The 25,221-nt window shown below is 38.3% G+C and overlaps 3 protein-coding genes across 6 annotated transcripts in view; 2 read left to right on the top strand and 1 right to left on the bottom strand.

The window, feature by feature from the left end:
* LOC134795994 (glutathione hydrolase 1 proenzyme-like) overlaps positions 1 to 7,299 on the top strand; it is a 34,558-nt gene extending 27,259 nt beyond the window's left edge. For 2 of the 3 annotated variants that reach the window (XM_063767893.1, XM_063767895.1), the window contains exons 10-11: positions 3,977 to 6,634; positions 6,771 to 7,299. In XM_063767893.1, coding sequence (XP_063623963.1) covers positions 3,977 to 4,132 — 156 coding nt within the window. In that variant the 3' untranslated portion in view covers positions 4,133 to 6,634; positions 6,771 to 7,299. The remainder of the gene's footprint in view (positions 1 to 3,976; positions 6,635 to 6,770) is intronic. The other variant, XM_063767894.1, reaches the window with a different exon arrangement.
* Positions 7,300 to 7,812: 513 nt separating this feature from the next.
* Positions 7,813 to 19,286, top strand: LOC134796026 (replication protein A 70 kDa DNA-binding subunit). Its single transcript, XM_063767941.1, has 12 exons — positions 7,813 to 8,036; positions 8,117 to 8,364; positions 9,646 to 9,903; positions 10,267 to 10,429; positions 11,180 to 11,384; positions 12,006 to 12,118; positions 13,083 to 13,154; positions 13,621 to 13,775; positions 14,853 to 14,948; positions 16,347 to 16,509; positions 17,094 to 17,288; positions 18,620 to 19,286. Exons 1-12 carry the CDS (start codon positions 8,004 to 8,006, stop codon positions 18,728 to 18,730), a joined length of 1,812 nt encoding a protein of 603 aa, XP_063624011.1. The 5' UTR covers positions 7,813 to 8,003; the 3' UTR covers positions 18,731 to 19,286.
* A 1,945-nt stretch (positions 19,287 to 21,231) lies between these two features.
* LOC134796048 (transmembrane protein 47) overlaps positions 21,232 to 25,221 on the bottom strand; it is a 42,396-nt gene continuing 38,406 nt past the window's right edge. For both annotated transcript variants that reach the window (XM_063767979.1, XM_063767978.1), the window contains one exon: positions 21,232 to 24,517. In XM_063767979.1, the coding sequence (XP_063624049.1) occupies positions 24,485 to 24,517 (33 nt within the window). In that variant the 3' untranslated portion in view covers positions 21,232 to 24,484. The remainder of the gene's footprint in view (positions 24,518 to 25,221) is intronic.

Below are 25,221 nucleotides of genomic sequence, written 5' to 3'. Positions count from 1 at the left end.
GGGCTTTGAAGGTCCCATTTTCCCGTTTTTCGATTATATCTCGGAAACTATGCATCTCAGCGACATGGCCACTTATACAAAATGAAAGTTAATTTAATTTGTTACAAGTTTATTCCGTCAATTTTTTCGATATGTTGAATCGTTTTTGAGATATCCGCTCTTGAAAGTTTATTTAGGGCTCTCAATTTTATCTTGATATATCTATATCAGTGAAGGTGCTAGGCCGTGTTTGGTATCGTTTTCGTATAAATCTGGGGTGCTGAATCCATTTAAGATATCACATTGACACCATTCCACAAAATAAAAATAAATCTTTTTAGGGTTCCGTACCTCAAAAGGAAAAAACGGAACCCTTATAGGATCACTCGTGCGTCTGTATGTATGTCCGTCTGAATACACAAAATAGTTCTTTACCTATAGATGACAGGAAAACCTATTAGAAATGTGCAGTCAAGCGCGAGTCGGACTTAATGTACGGAACCCTTAATACGCGACTCCGACTCGCACTTGGCCGGTTTTTTTGAAACTCTTCTTGACGCTTAACCGCTGAACCGATTTCGTTGAAATTTGGTATAGAAATAGTTTGCGTCCCGGAACAGGACATAGGATAGATCTTATAACCAAAATCATCTTTTGAAGGTGTGAAAAGTGGCGTGGAAATTTGTACGGGAAATCAATAACCGCTGAACCGATTTATATGAAATTTGGGATGGTCTACATCTTTGATTTAGTTAAAAATGATGAAAAAACATGACTTCAAACCTAAACTTAAACAGTATTAACTTCAAGAAGTCAATTCTGAATTCCCCCCTACACCTCATTTCACACCTTTAAAGGATGATTTTTGAGATAACTTATTATATCCTGTCTCGGGACTCAAAATATATGTGTACCAAATTTAAATTAAAACTGTTCAGCAGTTTAAGCGTGAAGAGGAGTTTAAAAGAAAGTATTTTAATAAGTTTATATGTTTTTACTTCGGAATGGTGTCAATGTGATACCTTAACTAAATTTGGTACTGCGAATTTATACGAAAACGATACCAAACATGGCCTCGTAGCTTTACTGTTGTAGAAGTCAAAATAAAATTGAGAGCCCTAAATTCTTATTACTTGGCCAAACTTGTGTAGAAGGAAAAGGTAAAATAAAAGTCTTATATAAGACACAAATATATATTTTTTTTTGCGTTACTATTTCATTCATCAAATATAAACATACCTTGATTATACTATTCTAGTGAGATCCTCATAGATAAACAAAAACATTTACTTAAAAAATTACAAGGTCGAAATGTCACGGAACTTGTGAGAGTAATATGTGAAAAATAAAAACTTTTATGACAAAAAAAATCTGGACACAATTTAAGAATCACCCAATTGCGTCGAGGAATCATCTGTATTTTTGCTTGTTTCATTACCTCCTCGCTTCTTTTTTGTCCTTTGTATTCTGTAGCAATTTGTTAGATCTGAAAATAAAGATAACTTGCGTCGTCACGGATGTCGATTTATAGGTTTTAGGGAGTGCAGAATTCGAAAACGATGATCATTTTATAATCCAAGATGGCGGCTACGTATTTTGTCATAAAAGTGGAATCCAAAATAGTCATCATTTTCGAAATCTGCGCCCCCTAAAACCTATAAAACGACATCCATGACGACTTTTATGACATAGTGCATGGCCGCCATCTTGGAATCCAAAATAGTCATCATTTTCTAAATCTGCGCCCCCTAAAACCTATAAAACGATATCCATGACGACTTTTATGACATAGTGCATTGCCGCCATTTTTAAATTGAAAATGTTATCATTTTCGAAATCTGCGCCCCCCAAAACCTATAAAACGACACCCATGACGACTTTTATGACATAGTGCATGGCCGCCCTTTTGGATTTCAAAATGGTCATCATTTTCTAAATCGGGGCCCCCTAAAACCTATAAAACGACATCCATGACGACTTTTATGACATAGTGCATGGCCGCCATCTTGGAATCCAAAATGGTTATCATTTTCGAAATCTGCGCCCCCTAAAACCTATAAAACGACTTTTATGGCATAGTGCATGGCCGCCATTTTGGATTCCAAAATGGTCATCATTTTCAAAATTGGGGCCCCCTAAAACGTATAAAACGACATCCATGATGACTTTTATGACACAGTGCATGGCCGCCATTTCGGATTCCAAAATGGTCATTATTTTCGAAATCGGCACTCCCTAAAACCTATACATATATCGACACCCATCTCGACTTTTATGACAAAGTGTTTTGCTACCATCTGCATGCAAGACATTTCTATTATTTTTACGTACAAAAATGGCCCCCTGTCAACTTTCAATCGAGATTTAATCGATAATTTATTCGATTAATATTCAGATTAATTCAATTTCAATCTATGTTAGGTCGACTAAACTAATCGCGATTAAAATTTGAGAATTAACTTTTTTCATTCCATTAATTAGTCGAATAAACAGTTAATCGATTAATGCCCATCTCTGACCACGGCATTTTTACACTTTGAGAATATCTGAAAACAAATCAACACAAGGAGCCATTTTGAAAATCCAGTAACATACCAGTAACTTTGTTATTACTTTTGACAGCGCGTGTCATGTGTCAACACAGAGTCGACACAAAGTCGAAACATTGCAACTACTTTGTGACTGCAATATTTCTCAGCCTTAAACCATATTTATACATCATAATTAACAAGTTTCGTAGTATGTAAAGCGTTATTTCTGTTATTTAAGTATAGTATACGCATCGAAGTACTAAAAATGCTTCAAATAATATAGTTATGAACACAGGCACTGAGAAGTAAACAATTTCATTTCCGGCTAAACTAAAACAATGTGGTGGCGCGTTGATTATATTACACTTAGTTTATCAAATCACTCGAGCAGTTTAATTCCCCATAATAATTTAAGTCATATTGTAATATAAATGCAAACAATATATAATTACGTCTTGTAATCCATTTTAGAGATGGCGTATTAATGTCACTTAATTTTATTTAAGTATTTTTCCATCTGACAGTTTCCATTTGACAGGAACAAAATGAACGAATGAACGAATGATTTTGGCATAAAGTAGTCGCAAACCCGAAACAATGTGTGCACACGGCGACCACACTTTATGTCACTTTGTGTCATGTGTCGACCCTTCCCCATTTCTGGTAACTGTGTCGACACGGCGACGACTCTGCGACTGGAATTGTGACCGAAACAGACGGTGTCGACACAAGATGTGTCAACACCGCGTCGTAACGGCGACTGGAAATGGTTGTATGGGGCGCCTGTGTGACGGAACCTTAAGGTGTATTTTACGTGATCGACTATAATTTATCATATTTTTCTTTCTGTAAACAACAATTGAGTCGCTTAATTTCAAACTCGGGTAAATCCATCTGTCAGATTACGCGATATTGGTACTAAGCAAAAGTAATAGGGTAGAAATTTGCTGAGAGGGTCGAATGGATTTACCCGAGTTTGAAGTTAAGCGACACAATTTATAGAAGTATATAACCCCTAGCTATTGATATTCTCTCAGGGTGCGTAGCCAACGTGCAATCGTTACGGCTCGGCCACGACATTGAGCGACTTGCGATGGCGGCAGCGATAACCATAGGTTGGAGCGAGACACGGCGATCGGACCTTTCGTTCCCACCTATGGTTGTCGCTGCCGCCGTCGCAAGTCGCTCAATGTGGTGGGCGAGCCGTTAAAGCTCGCTATATCGTTATATAGTTAGTATAGCTAACGAAACGCAACTGTCACTGTCGCACTAGTGTGGAAGAGCGATATAGACAGATGACTACGATACTCTACGGAGCGTTAACGATTGGCAAGTTGGCTGCGCGCCTTGGAGAGTACCTAACTACATTGTTTTTTATGAATTAGTTTATCAATTCCTCATTGATATAGACATATACTTCTTAGTATCAGAGAATGAACGTATACCTAATAAATTGTTTTTCACAGGACATAATAAAAGCGCTCCGAGCGAAAAACCACTCGACGACAGAGCTCGACCGGACCGCCGGCTTCGCCGCCATGGTCGGCGCCCAGCGGGACGGAGACGGATACTTAGTGCCCAACACGGACAGGCGGAGAATTGGCAGTATCGACGGTTTCTAATACCTACCATACCTAGTGGCTCTATGAGCTGTAGGTAAATAGACCTCGCGAACCCCCATGGCTCACCACTTAAAATAATTCTTAATAACTAAATAGACAAATCCATATAATTATCGAACAAAATTTTCACGAGAATCGGTTGCGAAGCGTTAAGGAAAGTCGGATTGCATACAAACAGCTGGACAAGCATACAAAAGCATTTTTGCCTAAGGGTGGTATTCCACCTGTCCAATGTGTATTTTGTCTCACATTTTGCTTAATTAGAGAGTGAGACGCAAATGACACTGGGCAGATAGAATACCACCCTAAGCTGAAGCGGAGCGCTTGCTCGCTCAAAAATAAATACCTTTATAGAGATGTGAGATATCTCAACCCATTCTCGACCAAATGCTCGGTATTAGGTCTAACTGCTGTTACTGTAAGGGCTTTCCTTTGTGGTGATGCCGGTGACATATGGATAGAAGACTAGACGTCGTGCCAATTTATACACCACGAAGTCTATACTTATTTCAATACAAAGGAATTTTTAAATGAAAAGCTACAAGCTTTGGCGTCACTACACTTTTAAGAAGAACTAACCAAAATAGAAGTAAACCTTTTCAGTATTTCAAAATAGTCAATCTCACCATTGTACCTACTCTTTAATCACAATACTTAATCTTCACAACGTAATGTGTAAACACTAGCCATGCCTTGATTAAAGTTACTTAGAAAGAGCGGTAGCAAAATGTCAATAGAACAACAGGGTCCGCCTTTTGTAACCTAAAAGAAAATAGGATACTTAAGGTTCTAATAATTTCCAAGTACTTTGCAAAGCTTTGTGTTTGAGGTAATTCGTATTGAAGTTTCTTTAATACCGTACCGTATACGTTTCGCATGCAATGAGCATGAGCATTTCCTTGCATACCTAATTCATATTGTTACCGAGTTTCATATCATTATTAAACTACCTATAGGTACAATTAAAGGTATTAGAAAAGCGTATAAAACAAAGCTCGCAAAAAATATGTTGTTTTAGGTATCAACGTTTGCCTTCCACAGAAATATTATGTATAAGATCTCAAATAGATACCTTATTTAAACATATAATTCTATATATATTTGCATACCTATATTTCAAAAAAAGCCATGTAAATAATTTTACAAAGAATAAGATATGTTGTAAATAAAACCTCCAAAAATACTGAGTTGTATTATAGGTGGTAAACTTTGATAATTTGCCTATATGTACTTATTATAGACGAACAGTCACTAAAAACTATAAGGCACATACAAACATGTACCTACTCAGGAATGCTAAGATAATAAGTAGTTGTGCAGTAGCAAAAAGAATAGATAGTATAGAGGGGTCCTGTCATTGTAAATTTTGTAGTCACTGTAAATTTACTGCCATCTATCGACACACGACTAAAACTCACTAAAACACGACTAAATGAAAACGTATAAAGTTATCGAAAAATTTATATATATATATGGATAAATGATTTTATTATTTTTATATCTTTTTGATCCATGTTCATTCACTGATATCTATGTGTTAAAATTGTTAAATATGAAACGGTGTCGTCACGCCATCTAGCCGAGGATAGGCTAAAGGTGTGTGCGCCATCTATTCGAGAATGGCTTTTACTTGAATTCCGAGGCACGTTTTTTCCTTAGACTTTATTCGTCTTATACGAAGTTACATATGTCTTTGGCAGTAGGTAGGTACATAGCCAAAGGCATAATAAAACGTTGCATTATATTGTAGGCGGATTTGGTTTGTTGAACTAGGTGGCGCTATGCGGCGCAATAAACGTATTGTGGTACCTAGATTGCAGTTTACCGCATAACGAACGCATTTTATTCAGCTGTCAAAATACCTACGTGTACCTAAATAGTAAATTACGATACAAGTGCGAAAAGTAGGAAGTTAGCAACGAGTGGCGATAAATTGAAACATGACCGAAGGGACTGTTTTAAATCGCCACGAGTTGCGAATTACCTTTTCGCACACGTGTATTATGTACCTACATCGTTTTACAGTGCATATGGCCTTACATTTTTTGACATAGGCACGTATTGTGCTAATTACCGCACTAGGGCGGTAAAGTATAACCATATGTACTGTAATACAATATTTTGCACCACTTGGTTCGACTCTTTTTATTTGTCTATTGTATACTGTATAAATTATTAAGTTTAGATATATCTAATAATTATGTACCTATGTTGTCTCATTATGTTGTATAGTTATTAACACTAACCATAATGTTTATAACTTTATTATTGGGTTTGTATTGCATACACAGAATGGTTTGCCAAATAAGCCTCCATTTTGTGAGGTGCATTTTTACTTATAGTCAAAGGGACAGATTCATTAACAATAAGTACCTTCGCAGAAATGAGGGCTTATAAGTTAGAGTTAGACCAAGAATCTGCAGCGATTTTGATAGCCCACGCAGTGCAAGTGTTATTTATACGTCATAATTTCATAGAAGTTTGACGTTTAAAATAACACTGGCACTGCGTGGGCTATCAAAATCGCTGCAGACTTTTCTTGGTCTAACTTATAAGCCCTCATTTCTGTGAAGGTACTTATTGTTAATGAATCTGTCCCTTTGACGATAAGTAAAAATGCACTGGTCCCATATTTGAGGAAATTTATGCCGATTATGCAAACTTTGTATATAAAGTGTTATATATAGACATTTTCTTTGGGGCCTAAAATTCTTGACATAATAATAACGAGTTGACTATAACGCTCATTTCTAATGTAACCATTTATAAAGTCAGTAACCTTCCATAATATTAGCCAAGTTACTTGCCTTACTTTCACAGATTTTGTGGTGGCCGAATTTAGGGTAGTTTACCCCATAAAAACTACCGCCCATGATAATAATGTACACGTTGCTTATCATGAACAGTGGCACAACTCAAAATGAAATGTTATTGCATTTAATATTCTATCTTTTACTGGTAAGATTTAAAATCGAATGGCATTTCACTTTGTTTTGTGTCACTATTCATGATAAGCAACGTAAAGGTACCTTTCCTTCGTTTGCGCGGGAACCATGTGATGTTAATTTAGTTACCTGCCTATGTAACATGCTGTGATGTGATATTAATTGTTTCTTATAAAATAATAATGAAATTATATGTTTTGTTAATAAAAATAATTATGAATATACCATAAAACTTTTAATTTCTCTCAATAGGTATAATTATAAATGTATACCCCTTTCTACTTCTTATAGAGCGAAAGATAAAGTAATTAAAGTATAATAAGTAATGTTTAAGTTCCCGATTTTGGCTACAAGGTGCAAGAAGACCTACGATGGGCAAAGAAACGAACTGAGAGCACTGTACCTGCTTATATGTGCAAGAAAAATATACCCGCCACGCTAATAGTAGCCCGCCTGATTTGTGCAACAGGACCATATAATGGTGCGCGCTCATATAAAGTAGTACAAGTGGGTAACGCGAAAGTAGCCTAAGGTTTTACCAATACTCAGCTTTATTGGTTCTAATCAAGTTCTAATAGTTACTTGCAAAATGTGCAACATTTTCTTGCCCTGACTACATCACTAAGTGCAAATACTTTGTATTTGCTTTGTATTAAATTCCTGAACGAAGCACAACGAACAAAGGCATGCGGTGACAGCTGTCATATTTACCAAAATCGCGCGAAGTATAGTAGATGTAGAAAGAATACCCATAAAAGCGGCGGTGGATGTTTTCCGATTAAAATAATTCATTATTACGGCTTCTTTTGTTCTATTCTTGTACTAAATTCTTTCAAAATTGATCAATGATTTGTGATCTCTGTATCGGACTTTAACTTTATTGTGCAACATTGTAGGAGTGATTAATAGAATAAAATTGTTCAAAAATGAGTAACCAACTCTCGCAAGGATCCCTTGAGGTATTTATCATAGAATCATGATCATGCTACTAAATTCCTTAAGTTCAATAGTTTAACTATATATTTATTTGTTTTTGTAGGTTATTATGAATGGCGGTCACTATGACAAGCCAATAATGCAAGTGCTAGGTAGCAAGAAGATTCAAGGCAGTGGTGCGAACGAAAGATTCCGGCTGCTGGTGTCGGACGGCAAGCACTCGCACAGCTTCGCCATGCTGGCGACGCAGCTTAACGACAAGCTGATCACTGGGGAACTGTCCGACTATTCCGTTGTGCAGATTGACCGGTTTGTCACGTCTTTGCTGAAGAATACGGGGAAGGGAGAGAAGTAAGCGACTTCTTTTGTTTTTCAGTACCATGTTGGTGCCTAAACTGTTATGCAAAATGATTTTGTTTATATTATGATCATGTGATGCAATTTAGAAAGGTATTAAAGCAGGTTATGACAGGTTTGCAATGTACTTATCTTTCAAACTTGCAATGAAATTAACATAGATATTATGCAAGGCGATTTATTGATAAAGATTACTTAGGATACAATCAATACAAAGACATCAAGCTTCTAATCACATTATGTTAATGACCAAGCACCCATATCTCAATAACATTAGATCATTGACATATATCTAAGGACAGTCTTACACGCACTAAGGGTCGGTTGCACCAAACCGTCTGTCACCGTTAAAGCGTTCGCTAAATTTATTTGTATGGGAAATTCCATACTTCCCTGCTGTGTGACGTTAATCTGTCTGTTAAATGTGGTTGGTGCAACTGGGCCTAAGAATGGTGCTAGTTCAGCAGTGCTACTAACAAATTCAAGCCAATCATGCAGTCTAATGCAAAAAGTTGCATCAAATCGCGCGCATGATGCCAACTCATCAACCAATTGCATTGTGGCATTAGACTGCACGATAGGCATTAGACCATCCTTAGATATATGTCAATGCATTAGACATACAAAAATATAACTTGCGATTTACATTGTTTAATTTAAGTTTTAAGGTTTATATGTAAATTCAATATTTTATGCCACTAGCTCCATCTTTGTAGATGTTTGATTCAATCTGTACCTTGCTTTTACTCTTAATAAAATGGATGGAATTCATTCAACATAGGGGCTTAGGGTGCTATTCCACCTGTCTTTGTCCAATGTGTATTTTGTCTCACATTTTGCTTAATGAGAGAGTGAGCCGCAATGACATTGGACCAACATATTGGACAGATGGAATACCACTCATATGGGGTGTATGGGCTGAGCGGTGATAAAGTTAATTCTACATGCCAAATATTGTAAAAATTGATGCAATAATTCAAATAGATAACAAAGCTACTTCTGCATGTAAAATTCTGTATAATAAAGTATGTTCCTCATCCTTAACTTGGACGATATAACCAAATGGAGACGCCTTGTCTGTAATTTTCTGTACAAAACAGTCTGCCGATTTTTGCGGGGGAGGGGCACTTCAAATGTATATGTAACGTAAAAATGTTTCGACAGAGGGGAACGCCTGTTAATGGCTATTCCGTTTGGTTACATCCTCCAAGTCAGTAGCTGATACTTTACAATGCCATTAGTTTGGTTCTGCAACTTTCGCTGTTTAAATTTCAGGAGAGTCATGATTATCCTAGACTTGACTATACTTACCCCAGGCTCAGAAGTAGGCAAGAAGCTTGGCAACCCTCAGACCTGGACGGAAGACAGTGCAGTATCTGCCCCACAGCCAACAATGCAGCCCGTGCCTCGACCAGCACCTGCGCCGGCTCCCATGGCCGTGTCTAAGCCTATGGCTGCACCTTCTATGGACTCCAGCATGCTGTCTTCGCAGATGACACATCCTATTTCTAGTCTCAGCCCATATCAGAACAAGTAAATAATACATCAATCTATTGTCATAAATAATATGTTTCTTCCTTAAACCACATAGACGCTTGCAAAGTTGCCGCCTTCCCATACTGTAGGTGGCGGATAATTGTGTATGATCATTGATCATGAGCGATTGCATACTAAAATCGAAGTTGTCAGCCACCGCCATTGCAACTGTAAGTGTTTGGACCCTTACTCTGACTACTGATGAATCTCATCTGGTTTTAGCAAGTAAACATATGTTGAATACTGAATAAATCCCAAAAATTTTATGTCATTTTGATAATTATGGATGTGTAACCTTAGAAAAAATCTTTCTTATTAACGTACAAAGTATATTTATACATAATATCAAAATACTTTTAGATGGGTGATAAAAGCACGCGTGATGAGCAAGTCTCCGATCCGCACATGGAGCAATGCCAAAGGCGAAGGCAAACTCTTCAGCATGGACCTGTGCGACGAGAGCGGCGAGATCCGCGCCACCGCCTTCCGGAATGAGGTCGACCGGTTCTATGACATGCTGCAGGTAGATATTTAAGAATAAGAATAATATTTATTCTAAAAGAAAAGAATATATATGGAACCTTGTTTATAAATATCAATAGGTATCAATAGGTGTGTAAGGTGTTTGCCTGATGCTGATGTCCTCCGCAGCCCATACTTTCCAAAATTGATACTTCCTTTGAATACTGTAAAATTTCACGGATTTTACGAGATTTATTTCTAATCTAACTACATATTTGAAAACATTGCAACATGCATGTACAGTCAGCAAAAGCTTAGCAGGAGCATCACCAGAGTTTATCATAATTTTAAAAGTGATGTAATGGTGTAGGTAATACTACACTACTACATAATTCGTCGCATCGTCACTGCATGTCAAAAACCCCCTTTTTTTTAAATATATAGATTTAAAAAAATCGCTTTTTTCTCTATTTTTTAATATCAGTCGCAATTAATCCGCTACCCAAAGGTTGTCTGGAACAGATTGTTATTTAGCGATAAGACTGCCTGTTGTGTTACCTTTCATTAGGCAGGTCCACACAGAACGAGCCGCCTCATTGTGCGCCTTGCCTCGGCCACATTGTGCGCGAGGCACGTCTACACCGAGCTGCTTCGCGCGGCAATATCCTCGCGAGGCGGCTCGTTCAGTGTGGACCCGCCTTTAAGTTTAGTTTAGTAAGATTTGTACCGTTTTCTTCTATTGAGGTGTGCAACAAAGAGTAATTGTTATGTTGAAGAAACATTTTACAATATTTATAACCAATTGTTTCAGGTCGACAAAGTGTACTACATAAGTCGCTGCCAGCTAAAGACTGCCAACAAGCAATTCACGAGCCTCAAGAACGACTACGAGATGACTTTCTCCCCCGACACCGTCGTCTCCGAGTGCATGGAGGACGCGTCTTCGGTGCCGACCATCAAATACGACTTCGTGCCCATCAATGAGATCGGAAACAAGAATACGGATTCCTTACTTGGTAAGTAAATAAATAACATCCTTATCTGTCCATTGTTATACCCACAGTTTGGACACCTTAAGAAATTCTATCTAGAGTCTGGGGTCTGTGCGGAAAGTGAAGAATTGTGGAATGTGTCGGGCCCAATACATTCCATGACTCGTCTCTTTCCGCACAGACTCTACACGTTAAGTTGCGAAATCTCAAGTTCAGTTAGTAAGTTACGTCTTATTCAGTTTTGAATGATTCACGGTTGGTTTCACTAGACTTGTTTTCAAGCTCCCAAACTCTCGGAGCTCGAAAACAATACAAAAGGTAATCACGGCACAGAATAAGAAAATTCACTCCTTCACAAAAGTCAGATTTAGGTATAAAATTATACCTATACCCGCCGCCTGCAACAAAATTGAAACTTATAACCGCGAACGAACGGTGAATCTTCTTTGCGCGAGCGCCACGTGACACGACTATCGTGCGGTCGAGTGGCAGCCCACTGCCATACGCCTGCCCTACCCGGGAGGCCAGCCGGCCAAATGTACCTAAACTGCGTAGTGACACCCCCCTGATCACGGTTCATATCCCGGTCGATATAAGTCTAGTAAGTCTTATTCAGCCTGTATATCATGTATTGTAATGTTGCAGACGTGATCGGAGTATGCCGCGCGGCCTCGGATGTGCAAGAACTCACAGCTAGAAGCACGGGCAAGCTTCTCAAGAAGAGAGAAGTCACCCTCGTTGATTCTACCGGTGGCGCAGTAAGTTCAATACTACAGTAAAATCAACAAATATTAGGTTAACAAATTAAACAAAAAGCATTTTTATGCTCCAGAGGGCCTACCGCGAACCAGGGATGTTGCGGATGCAGATTTTTTGACATCCGCGGATACGGATGCGGATGTCAAGATTAGGTACTTAGAAAAAGTCAAATATTACATTTTTAGTATCTTTTTATTTAAAAAAACGAAACGTTTAGTATTTGAGCAAGAATATAGGTGCGTTATATTTAATAAACAGTAACATGGCCGACTTTTCTGGATCTAGACGATTTCGTTATAGGTAATGACGAAATTACCTAGCACTTACGCCGCCGCTAACACGTTCCTGTACCGACTTGTTCGACATCCGAATCGGCATAAGCTTCGCATCTATTTTATGCGGATGCGGATGCAGATGCGGATGTTGAAAATAATGCGGAAGTTCTGCGGTTGCGGATGCGGATGTTCGCAACATCCCTGCCGCGAACACCGAAGTTCCCAAATTGCGGCCATCTTTCTTTTTTACTCCAATTAAGGCGTAATTAGAGTGACAGAGAAAGATGCCCGCAATTTACGAACTTCGATGCTCGCAGTAGGCCTGTCTTTGTGTATAGTATGCGCCAATGGGGTTCTTGAATAGGATCTATCTGACTGGTTGCCTGTATTCTAAAGCTTATCTTTTGATCTTGTCTAAATTGGTCTATTTCATTTAAAATTCCACTGGAAACTTACCTGACAGTGGAGTCCTTTTGCAGCGCCTGCATTGAGATGGTATAGGCTTAGCACAGGAGCGCTGCGACTGTATCACGCACGTAAGATAGACTACTCGTACTCCAAATATATAGCTAGAAAAAGACGGGTAATTTATCTCGCGCTCGAGGAATATCGCGGCGTTCCTGTGCTAAGCCCACTGATGCTGCACTATCTTGCTAACTAAATAAATCTAATGTATCTTTTGTTTCAGGTGGTACTGACGTTGTGGGGCGGCGAAGCAGAGAGCTTTGATGGCAGCTCCAACCCTGTTGTGTCTGCTAAGGTAAAACAATTCTTTTTCACCACGCTCATTCTTAAATAGTCTGATTTCATGCAGACACACTGACAAAAAACTGAAGTCTGAAACACAATTTTTTATAGTATCTAGAAAGACGTAGATTATGACTTACACTGGTGCATTCAGTTGTGAGATGTCCAGCAATAGGGTATGTAACTACTAGTCAAATGAGTTTCTTTTTTAGAGCTGTCTAAACGATTTTGCTACAATGGAATTTATATGAAACACTAGCATGTGACGTCACAATCAAATTACCTACTCTTTATAGTTTTATACGGGTTTTAAAATATAACTTGTGTCTAAAAATAACTGCTGTCTACGTTTCTCTAATTATGGTGCTTTATTTCATGCATGGTGTAAAATAATTTATTTAAAATACAGTCAAATACCCTATTGGCAGGCAGTTCTGTAATAATGAAGGCCAAAATAATAATGTTGTTAAACGTCACAGGGGGCTCGCTTGGCGGAATTCAATGGCAGCAAATCCCTATCTTGCCTAGCAAGCACCATGATCCGACTCAACCCGGACCTCCCGGATGCGCATAAGCTGCGTGGCTGGTACGACAACGGCGGTGCTAACATGGACATCGTCAACATCTCCGCCAGGTATGGACCTTATAAGTTATAACATTAATCCCATCATGTCAGGATATGATGATGGGATTCTAGAGAAATCGAGTGAACTCTTCAAATATTATAGGCATACCATTACTTCAGTATTTTTAGGTTCCGTACTCGGGACCCTATTACTATAACTCTGCTGTCCGTCTGTTTGTCACCAGGCATCTCATGAACCGTGTTAGCTAGGCAGTTGAAATTTTCACAGATGTATTTCTGTTGCCGCTATAACCACAAATACTAAAAACAGAATATAATAAATATTGAAGTGGGGCTCCCATACAACAAATGTTGTTTTGAGCCGTGAGTCCGACTCGCACTTGGCCGGTTTATATAGTAACTAAAGGAAAGCATCGTTTCGTAAAGTGAAACTGTTGATGTAAAGGAAAGCATCGTTTCGTAAAGTGAAACTGTTGATGTAAAGGAAAGCATCGTTTCGTAAAGTGAAACTGTTGATGTAAAGGAAAGCATCGTTTCGTAAAGTGAAACTGTTGATGTAAAGGAAAGCATCGTTTCGTAAAGTGAAACTGTTGATGAAGACCATAAAATGGTAGCTTTAACTTTTTTGTGCAGACTGTTATTTTTGTGTTAAAAGTTATTAAAATTTAAACCCTTATCTCCCACTGTGTTCAACCTCGACCTGTTTTTAACCAGCGCATTCAGGTCTAAAGAAGAGACGCTTTCCAGATAGATTTTCGTACATTGACCCGCCTGTTGCTATCTCCCTTGCACGCGCATAATTATATTGCTGTCAAACTCGCACATTAACAATGGCATAATGGGCGGGATAGCAATATAATTATGCGCATGCAATAGAGATAGCAACAGGCAGGTCAATGTACTAAAATCTATTTGGAAAGCGTCTCTCCTTTAGTGCTTGTAAATCATATACATTACACTGCTTTACACTTTCACGATTTTTACACATTATTAAATTGTACAACGGGACTTAATCGCGTATTTAAGTTTTAAGATCCTTCGACGTTTAAAATAAATCTTAAAACTATAATACGCGATTAGGTCCCGTAGTACAATTTAATAATCATATACATTGTTTTATGCTAGATCCGGCGCTTACGGAGGTGGTAGCGGCGAATGGATCACGTTCTCTGAAGCCGAAGCGAAGCAGCTGGGCTCTGGCGATAAGGGTGACTACTACAGGTATGATTCAAGCATTATCAGACGACGGAGAAATGTAATCAGGTGGTTCAAAGTTCGGATGTCTGTGATTTATTAGTGTACAATAATGTAGCTACGAATTTAACAGCTGAAATAGATGGCGGTATTCGACATGATGCGCTTCGTGGTGATGGTGGTTCATATTAATTATCTCAGATGATTTTTTCGGACTCGGGCCCTAATCTGTTAAACAAAAGGTATTGTTTCCTTTATGCAGTGGTTACACTGCTTACTGCTAGTAGCCCCGACATAAGTAACGGGAACACGCCCGTTTAAAAAGGAAATTTACCATTCTATTTATATGGTTCAAATTCATGAAACAGCCCATTCGGAGATAGCACGTTTTGCTATCTCCAAAGAAAATACAACCCTGATTGTTCTCTGAATGAGCTGTCACGTAAATTTGAACCTTAATACTATCACGACATGGTTGCTTTGGCACGTGTTGAAGACCGCTGTTAAAAGAAACAATAGTTATTTGTACAACAAGAGATCAAAGTTTGATATTTATTCGAGTGCTTATTTTGAGTCCCGTGCAAGCGAAAGATTCTATAATAGATTCACGAGCGTAGCGAGTGAATCTAATTTAGAATCTTGAGCGTAGTAAGGGATTCAAAAGCGCACGAGATGTAAATAACTTTGATCTCGTGTAGTACACAAAATTTTTCACCCTAAGCAGTGAGAACATACCTAGAGGGACAGAGATAATAGAACCCAAGTATATCGAACTTGTATTAGACCCCGCATGTTGAAATGACATTTGACTATAAAGGTCACTTGAATGTCATTTTGTCTCACTCAGTGAGCAAAATCGCATTTTGCTCACTGAGTAAACACGCTCAGTGAGCAAAATGCGATTTTGCTCACTGAATGAGACAAAATGACACAGTGAGCAAAATCGCATTTCGCTCACTGTTTTTAAGAAGCAAAGTACCCTTGTTCGAGCTGCTGAGGTGAAAAGTCTTTTGTTTAACAGATTAGGACCCGAGCCCGAACAAATCATCTGAGATAATTCGTACTACCTATATGTATCTGGATTGTCTAAAGTAGCGCTGCTAAATAGCTGCAGCTGCAATAGACTGATGCCGATATGTCGTTATTAATTCTCGCCAATAACGTGGATACGTGAGTGATCCGTTTTATTATATTTTACAGTACATCTGGTGTTACATTATGACACCAGGTGTTATAATAAGCACATTACGTAACTACGTCGAAAATTTAAAGGGCCATATGTACTGTAAAACGTTGTATGATACACGTGCGCATTTCCTATTTTTCGCTCTTGTATCGTAAATAACTATATGTCTGTGTCTCATGAAAGTTTTGTTATCAAAATAACGTGGAGGATTTATAATGTCATTGTCTTATCTCTTACAGCCTTCTCGGCGTCCTAACGTTCACGTTCGCCGACAACGCCGTGTACAAGGCCTGTCCTCAGGAACAGTGCAACAAGAAGCTGGTGGACCAGGAGAATGGACTGTTCAGATGCGAAAAGTGTAACAGGGAATATCCCAACTACAAGTACCGGCTGCTTTTGGGGGTAAGTTATATTTCGATTATGGGGAAGCGAGACTGAATGTGGTATTAATTTTCTATTATAATCGAACGAATAGTATCCCTATTGTCCCTAGTTGAAGTACCATGGCTATTAGGTGTGGTCGATAGAGAATAAAATAGCACAAATTGGCTCGTAAACACCTCACAATGTGCTTTCTGTATGATCTTAACCACTTATACCATATGGCAGTAGTTTGTGATATAAAAGTTGATGAAAAAGTCTTCTGTGTCTCAGCATTTTGTAACTTTAAAACGTTATAGTTCGTTATTTTAGCATTAGAAAGAAGGTAAGCGATCTTGACATGTCTTTTTATTAAAAATCACCATAGAAAAATAAGTCACAGCAAATATGTTAGAATTATAAATCATATACGATCTTTTACATTCTTTTGCTTTCATAAATAATATAAACTAATTTATTAAAGCGTTTTTCAATATTTTCTAATAAAAAGACACGTCAAGATTGTTTACCTTCTTTCTAATGCGACGATAAAAGAATAGAAATTGCTACTTATTCGAAAAAAATGTTTTTTTATAAAAATTAAACTAAACGCAATGACTTCACAGGCCAACGTATCCGACCCGACCGGCGACCAGCGTATCACGGCCTTCAACGAGGCCGCGGAGGCCATGATAGGCAAGAGCGCCGCCGACGTCGGACGCATGTTCGAGTACGACAAGGCCGGGTACTCGGCCGTGTTTGAGGACATCAAGTTTAGGACCTTCGTGTTCAAGTTCAGGACTAAGATGGAGACTTACAGCGTAAGTATAATATGTAGGTTATATGATAGACAGGAGCGCCGCCGACGTTGGACGCACGTTCGAGTACGACAAGGCTGGCTACTCGGCCGTGTCTGAGGACATCAAGTTTAGATCCTTCGTGTTCAAGTTCAGGACTAAGATGGAGACATACAACATAAGTATAATAGGTTATATGATAGATAAGAGCGCCGCCGACGTCGGACGCATGTTCGAGTACAAGGCTGGCTACTCGGCCGTGTTTTAGGACATCAAGTTTAGGACCTTCGTGTTCAAGTTCAGGACTAAGATGGAGACTTATAGCAGTTATAGCTTAAGTGTAATAGGTTATTTGATAGGCAAGAGCGCCGCCGACGTCGGACACGTTCGAGTACGACAAGGCTGGCTACTCGGCCTTGTTTCAGGACATCAAGTTTAGGTCCTTCGTGTTCAAGTTCAGGACTAAGATGGAGACCTATAGCGCAAGTATAATAGCCTCCCAAGTCCCTGCGTACAATTTTTTGTACATATTCCAAAATCTATTTTGAACTTTTATTGAAGACCTAAGGGTACCAATTTCAAAAACAAAACAATTGCTTCTGGGTCTCAAGAGGATATGTTATATGATAGGCAGGAGCGCCGCCGACGTCGGACGCATGTTCGAGTACAAGGCTGGCTATTCGGGCGTGTTTTAGGACATCAAGTTTAGGACCTTCGTGTTCAAGTTCAAGACTAAGTTGGAGACTTATAGCGTAGGTAATGTCATAATATATGATAGGCAGTCGTCGATAACCTTGTCGGAATGCGCAAAGGTGGATATTGCGCTGTAGCCGCGCGCGTCAGTTAATATACGTAAGTACGTACGTATACGTATAAAGGGGTAACGACGCCCAAGGGACCGTTTAGTATTTACGTCTTCCGGTTAGCACACTTAGCACGAACGATATAATATCATCGGTCCCTTGGGCATCGTTATAACCGGATTCTACTGTATTTGAATTGTCTGAGTCTCACAGTCTCACAACAGTTTTGTTGTTAAATCATACTTGACCATGAATCTAGTATTAAACTGGATTAGGCATGAGTGGTGGGGATAACTGACAGAACGGGATAGTCTTACGTATCTTTCAGTAGGAGTAGCAGAGAAAGCGCTATTATTGTTTGTCCTTATCACAGTCTCACATATTTTTTGTTCCCCACCATTTTTTTAGTATGGATAATGGTGGGCAACAAATAAATTCGACCAATCACAGTGTCGCATTTGCTTATGTTTTGTCCCTCACGGAGGCACGCGTATACCACTTCTATACGATCCTACCTTCTATGTACTTGACCAATTTACTTTACTTCCACAGGACGAAGCCCGCCTCAAGACCACGGTAATGAACGCCGCACCCGTGGACTATAAGGACGGCAACGCCAGACTCCTCAAAAGCATTAAGGCCGTTACGGGTGTCGAAGTTTAGGGTTCTTTAGTTTTAGCTAGTTTTAAAACTAATCTTAATGGTATTATAATTACTTTTTGATCGACATGACCTTGGCCAACATAAGTTCTGAATGGTGTGCTAATATTTGATACAATGTAAAATATAGATTCAAAAAAATTATATAACTATATATGTACTATTAAATTAGGATGTTATTAAGATGTACTATTCTTAGTTTTTGAGAAAACGTTCATGAATATATCTTGTACCATGTTTGCCAAATTTATGTTGAACGAAAAGTATAAACTGTTGCAAATCCTTAACGTTAATCAAGTCTACATAAATACTTACTTATCAAGTTTGAAATACATTGAAATTAAAAATTTCGTTAGATCCCAAATAAGGTTAATGATTTTCATAATGTTACTGTTTCGTTTTATTGTGTAAAATGTGTGTAACACGAAAGACTGGTATTAAATAATGTTACAAGTATTTTTAAACCAATGCTGGCATTGTTATTGTAATAAAATTATGCGATTCCAATCTTACAATTCCACTATGTGTACTGAATTAATTAATTAAACTATTTTCATAATTAATTGTTTCATTTTTTGATGTTCGGCTAACCTTTGAGCGCCACGCCTATCGTACACGAAGATTGATAGTCTGACCAAGCGTACTCTGCATTTCCAATGACAGTGTGGTATTGTCATCATTAATAGCAAAAGATCATAATTCATAATGTTTACCTACATCAACATTGACGATTCTCGCGGCGTTGTATGGGCTATCCAGGGCCGCCTCCTTGATTTCCTTATACGACATTACAGCTCCCTTTTCTTTTATTTGTGTTATGTAGCTTATCCTCTGCCTTCCCCTTCCTCTCTTGCCTGCAATCTTTCCTTCTATTATGTTATTTATGAAAGCGTCATGTCGTATAAGATGACCAATCATTTTCCCTTTCCTACTCTATTGTCCTCAACAGTTGCCTTTTCTCCCCTACTCTATCTCCATTTATTAGTCTGATTTAACATATTATATAATTATATTAGTGGTATTGGTGCTCGACGCGGTCCAAGTACATGTCATCTTGAAACTTAAGTCATTGTCAATAGAGGTGACAGCATGGTGTCATCTATTAGGCATTAGCATGTCGAGCACTAGTACCACCGCTTTACTTTCAGTGAATTGGGAGCATGGATTTTAGTAGGTAAATGAAAACATTTCATTCTTCACTAGGTACTTTATTCAATCTCATTGATATGACTTGTAATTTGGCTACGAAAATGGACATTGTAATATGATCATACATGGGCAACTTCGTAGAGTAGGTACAATATGTACCGTAAACACGCTAAGATATCTGTAAAAGAACAACAAAATTCTAGTTCATCTTATTATTGACTTTCCCTAAAGCTGTATCACTTTTTAGTTTTTATCATTCAGTACCTACATTTTTGCGTGTTCTTTTACAGAGTTCTTTGTATTGAAATAACTGTACATTGTTGTACATGTCGATTCACAAGAGCTGGCATGAAAGGAATGAATGTGTGAATGAAAATATCTATGTGTGTATCACATTGTATACCGATACAGGTGTCACTCATACAATGAAAGATTCGTTCATTCAATTCGTGCCAGCTTTCGTGGATTGACATGTACTCATAAGCCAGGAATTCACTAGGGGACAATCACAACTAGGGAAACATCGCCGAGGTACGAAATCTGGCAATGTTTGTGAGATATCGCCTGACGTCGCTGGCGACGTCCCTCGGGACGTTTCGTTTATCCCCTGATGAATATGCACTGGCTAAAATAAGTAAAATTACATATAAGAAATTACAAAAACTTAATATGTACCAAGATTTGCGTACGAGTATCATAAAATTAACATACAGAGATATATTTTTTTTCCGCATTTTGAGTTGCAGTTACCAACTTTTGACTATGTGTCTGCCAAGTTTCATAAGTTTTGAGACAAACCATTGTACAAACAGCAACACTCTTGACTGTCCATCGGTAAACCTAATGCCGTTTGTAATAAGGTCCACCGATGGACAGTTAACAGTGTGAGTGATGGTACTGGTATAATGAATAAACTTTTTAACCTTTTGGACGCCAATAACCGATATATCCGCACCGCAGGTTCAACGCCAAAGACCGATTAATCGGTCACAGACCACAGAGCAACATAGACCTACGTGCATATGCATAAAGTTCAATTTCAGTTTTGACACTTGGGTGACGTGGCGTCCGAGTGACAACTTTTGTGTTTGACACGGCGTCGAAAAGGTTAAAGAACAGGCATAATGAAATCCTGTGGAAATATATCAAATTCTTTGATACGTAATAATTACATATTATACTATGCATTTGCATTGTGCGAATATGTATAACCAGGCATGCATGGGCACTTGAAGAGAACTGCTCTAACAAATTGCCCAAGTACAAGTTAAGAAAATAACTGGTTAGTTACTTGACGTTAAAAGGGATTAGGGATACCATATTATGTAAAATGTACACTTACAGTAAATACAATAATTTATCACACTAATATAATTAAAATGACTCGGGAAAGAAAAATAATTTAAGTTAAATGGCAGTGTGGATATAAAACATTTCGACAGTATCGAGTGAGTGTTAGAACAGATCTTATCTAATCTAAGTTAAAAAATATGATTAAATTTAATTGGCCTTATACAAAATAGAAGATCATCCTACAAAACTACTTAAATAAAATGTAAATTGACAATTTTTCAACGGGCCATCTGTTACGTCACGTGTTCCGTTAAGGCCTCAAGAAAAGCTACCAAATTATCACAAAGTAAATGTTATTTTATGGAATTAAAGCCACAACCAAGGACTACAAATCAGCGTAGAAGGCGACACAGTCGCCTGTTAACTAGTAAATTCATCGCCAGACCGAACGACAGCACTGAGTAAATGCTCTAACAATGCTCTTACAATATCTTAATCTTAACAACTAGATTACACTTATACGTAACCGTTATGCTAATTACAAACAACACTTTAGTAAGATGTATTTGATAATTATTTCGTTAAACATTCCTTTTATATAAACGTTAATAAAAAAATATTATGATTTTTAAAATAATACTCAATTCCAAAAAAGCTTACAGTAAATATTGCAAATTCAGATCAAAAGTAATCGAACGAGATTCTAAATTTTATAAGGTGGAAACGAATCCGAGAAACAAACCGGTATATAGTTTTCGGGACAATAATTAAATGTATAAACATTAATAAAATAGATTTTACACAACAGCGAGTATATCGTACTAAAAGGTAACTATAATCAAAACATACATTTATGTAATTCCTTTAGATATCTCAGTAGTATCATAGGCATCATAGCCGGTCACCGGATCCCACTCGGGGGAGTTTACAGCTAACGCACGCTGTACAATGCGTCCGTTAAAAATACACTAACATATATGAATGTCAGAAGAACCGAGGCTCGCTACTTTACGGCGTAGCTCGCCGTCATCGTCACTAGTGAACGTCACTACACTATCGTGCACTAGCACTAGGTTGTCCGTGTCCGTCCACGCCTGCGCGTGTCGTGTACTCGTGGCGCTGGTAGTGCTCGCGCCGTCCTCGGCCGCCTGTCGGCGCCTGCCCTGTCGCCGCCCCGCGCACGCCAGCGATGAGACATACTCGAACGCGCGCCACTAACTAAACCTAACTCAACGTCTACCAACGTAGGACGAATAAATTAAAGCCAATAAATAAGGGAACGCTCTTTGGAACGGATTACGTTCTAGGTACGGCGTCCGCCCGGCGCGTCAGCGCGGGACATATTAACCAAACTTACAACTAAAAAAACCTTACGAATAAATTATATGGCTAAAATAAAACGCGTTTAATAACACGTAGCGAATCACAAAGTAAAATAAAGTTGGATAAATTTGATTGTTTGTCAAAATGTTTATATTTAGCTATGTATAGCTTGAGATTTATCAAAAAATATACTTCAAAAACAAATAAATACAAATTATTAAAAAAATAGTATAATCATAGCACTCACACTGACTATGGTCCAAAACAGCCTAAGCTAAGATTTGAGGTTTTTTTGCAATATCATCATTATTTCAATAATTGAGATTCGATACAGATCCTAATCTTATATATAATTTAGTATCAGCGCAAGTACTACAAAATGAGCCTAAGAAAACATGACGCGAGTCATCGAGGGCTATCAATGCTAAGTAGACCTTGTCACCACACTGTATGGTCTACATTTGCTTGACAGATTTAGTCGGGTAAACACTTCCGTACCGATTAAATATATTGAAGCACATTAACGTCACCATTTCATAAAAATGACATCACCAAAGAACGTTACATAAATGAGACCAATAAGAGATTCCAGCTCGTTTTAATATCATCAAATTTTATGTGATTTTAATGTGCTAAATATATTGAACACCTTTTCCGTAGATATTAAATAGATAAAAAAATACATTGCGTAAGTTACGTCTCCACAGGTTCCTTAAGCAATTATTATTTTGTCTATAATCACGGAATTGACAATGCGATATAACAACAAGAAACTGCACGACATATTCAAAATTAAACTCCGAAAATGATTGTGATTATATAAAGATTACAACTAAAATATAAATTTAATTTACAGTACATATGGTGCTAAGTGCGGGAAAGAACACTTTCCGTACGTATGTCAAAAGTTTAAAGGGTCATATTAACGTTGTACGATACACGTGCGAATAGGTAATTCGCAACTCGTCTCGATTTAAAACATTCCCTTCGGTAGTGTCGATTTAAAACACTCCCTTCGGTCGTGTTTTAATTTATCGCCAGTCCTTTCGAATTTCCTCTTTTCCGCACTATTTTCGATCTTCAGTATAACCTTTGGTACAACTGTATAGAAAATCTATTTTCTCATAGAATAAGTGTACCAGAAACCCAACAAGTAAAAGTAGTAAAATAATTATTATAAAAAATTAGGTGTGTAGGTCAGCACCAAAGTGGCACAGGTGGTAAAACAAGTGTCAAGTATTTAAAAAAATGCTACAAATTTTTAATAAAATTGGGTCTCAAAACTGGAAGAAGTGTGAACTTAACAAATCATTTTTGGATTTATGGAAGATCTATGATTTTCTTCGGAGGACATGTCAAAACTCGCATTTACCTTTTGTGTTCTACTGTAAAATGTTGGTTTTTCTACTTAATTGTTTAAAGTTGAAATGCTTAAGTTGAATGTAGGGATGCACTCATCAGTGCTAAAGCATACCAAAGGTTAAACGAAAATTGCCAAACCAAGCTAAAATCTATTAAAAAAAAACGTGTTTGTGACACCATTATTGCTGACTGTATTTCTTCTCATTTACATTTCTATCTAGTAATTCTCGAGACCGTTTTAATGAGCCTAAACTCGAAGTGTTTGTGTTTTCCATCGAGTAGCTCCTTCGGTTACCTTCCGACTGCATCATCAGATCAGCATCATGTTAGCCCATTATTGCATTGCCATCGGAATTAAGGAAGTACTCCAAATTTCAACTGAGTCAGACGCCGGGAAGTGGTTCAAATTTAAGTTAGGTACAAGATTTGAAGCACACAAACAGAGTACAGATAAATAAATGTGTACGAGTAAAAATGTAATATGTCGTGTAGTCGTTATGTTATAATCGCATGGTCAGGTGTGTCAGGCATCGGTACATGGTGTTACCTCGGTCTCACACCCAGCGGGCGTGCGCGTCGGTGCTAGCGAGGCGGTGCTCACGGCACCAGGTCGGGCAGGCGCGGGCGGCCCTAGGGGCGCCCCGTGCGCTCTGTGTGGACCACCTGCAATGGAAAACGGGGGTATCAGTGGGTAGCGGTCGCTTAAAGCACTAGGGGGATACCAAATCTGATGGTAGACCCTGAGAGAGGGGGCACCATGATCTAGCCAGCCTAATACCATAAGAAAATATGGCAATTGAATTTGGAATCAATAATGTTAGAAGTCACTTTTGTAATGAAATCGAACGAAAAAAAATGCGTCTCTGTTGTAATTTGATAATGGCTTAGGCCCACTTGCACCATCCCACTAACCCGGGTTAACCGGTTAAATCTACAGTTACCTTGGTTACCAGTACAATTTGAGACTAGGTTAACGGTTTAACTGGTTAACCCCGAGTTAGTGGGATGGCAAGTGGGCCTAAGCCATTATCAAATTACAGCAGAGATGCAGTTCTTGACCCTTATTGAAGTAATTAAGTATTATGTGCCTCAACCGACGCTTTTTAGACCAAGCCTATCCATGACAAAGCTCATATTGCACGGAGACTTTTCGTTCCTTGTATTGTATTAGACCTCATATCTCTCCTTTGTCGTCGAACAGTGTCCAGTCGATCTCCCACGCCGATCTGTACGAAAGCAACAGTATAGCCCAATACATAAAGCTCATATTGCACTGACACGTTATTTTTGTTCCTTGTCTCCTCGCTCTCCTTGTCGCAGAGCAAGAGCATAACTGCACCGAACAGGAAAATGACGGCGTCCCAGCC

The sequence above is a fragment of the Cydia splendana genome, chromosome 13 (assembly GCF_910591565.1).
Source record: "Cydia splendana chromosome 13, ilCydSple1.2, whole genome shotgun sequence".
Classification (NCBI taxonomy): domain Eukaryota; kingdom Metazoa; phylum Arthropoda; class Insecta; order Lepidoptera; family Tortricidae; genus Cydia; species Cydia splendana.
This window is presented reverse-complemented; position numbering and strand designations above follow the sequence as displayed.

Excerpts from the sequence above, each read along its gene's own strand:
- LOC134796026 (XM_063767941.1), top strand. The coding sequence starts at position 8,004 with ATGAGTAACCAACTCTCGCAAGGATCCCTTGAG. Across the intron at positions 10,430-11,179 it reads GGTTCTATGACATGCTGCAG|GTCGACAAAGTGTACTACAT; the intron begins GTAGATATTTAA and ends CAATTGTTTCAG. Across the intron at positions 12,119-13,082 it reads TTGATTCTACCGGTGGCGCA|GTGGTACTGACGTTGTGGGG; the intron begins GTAAGTTCAATA and ends CTTTTGTTTCAG.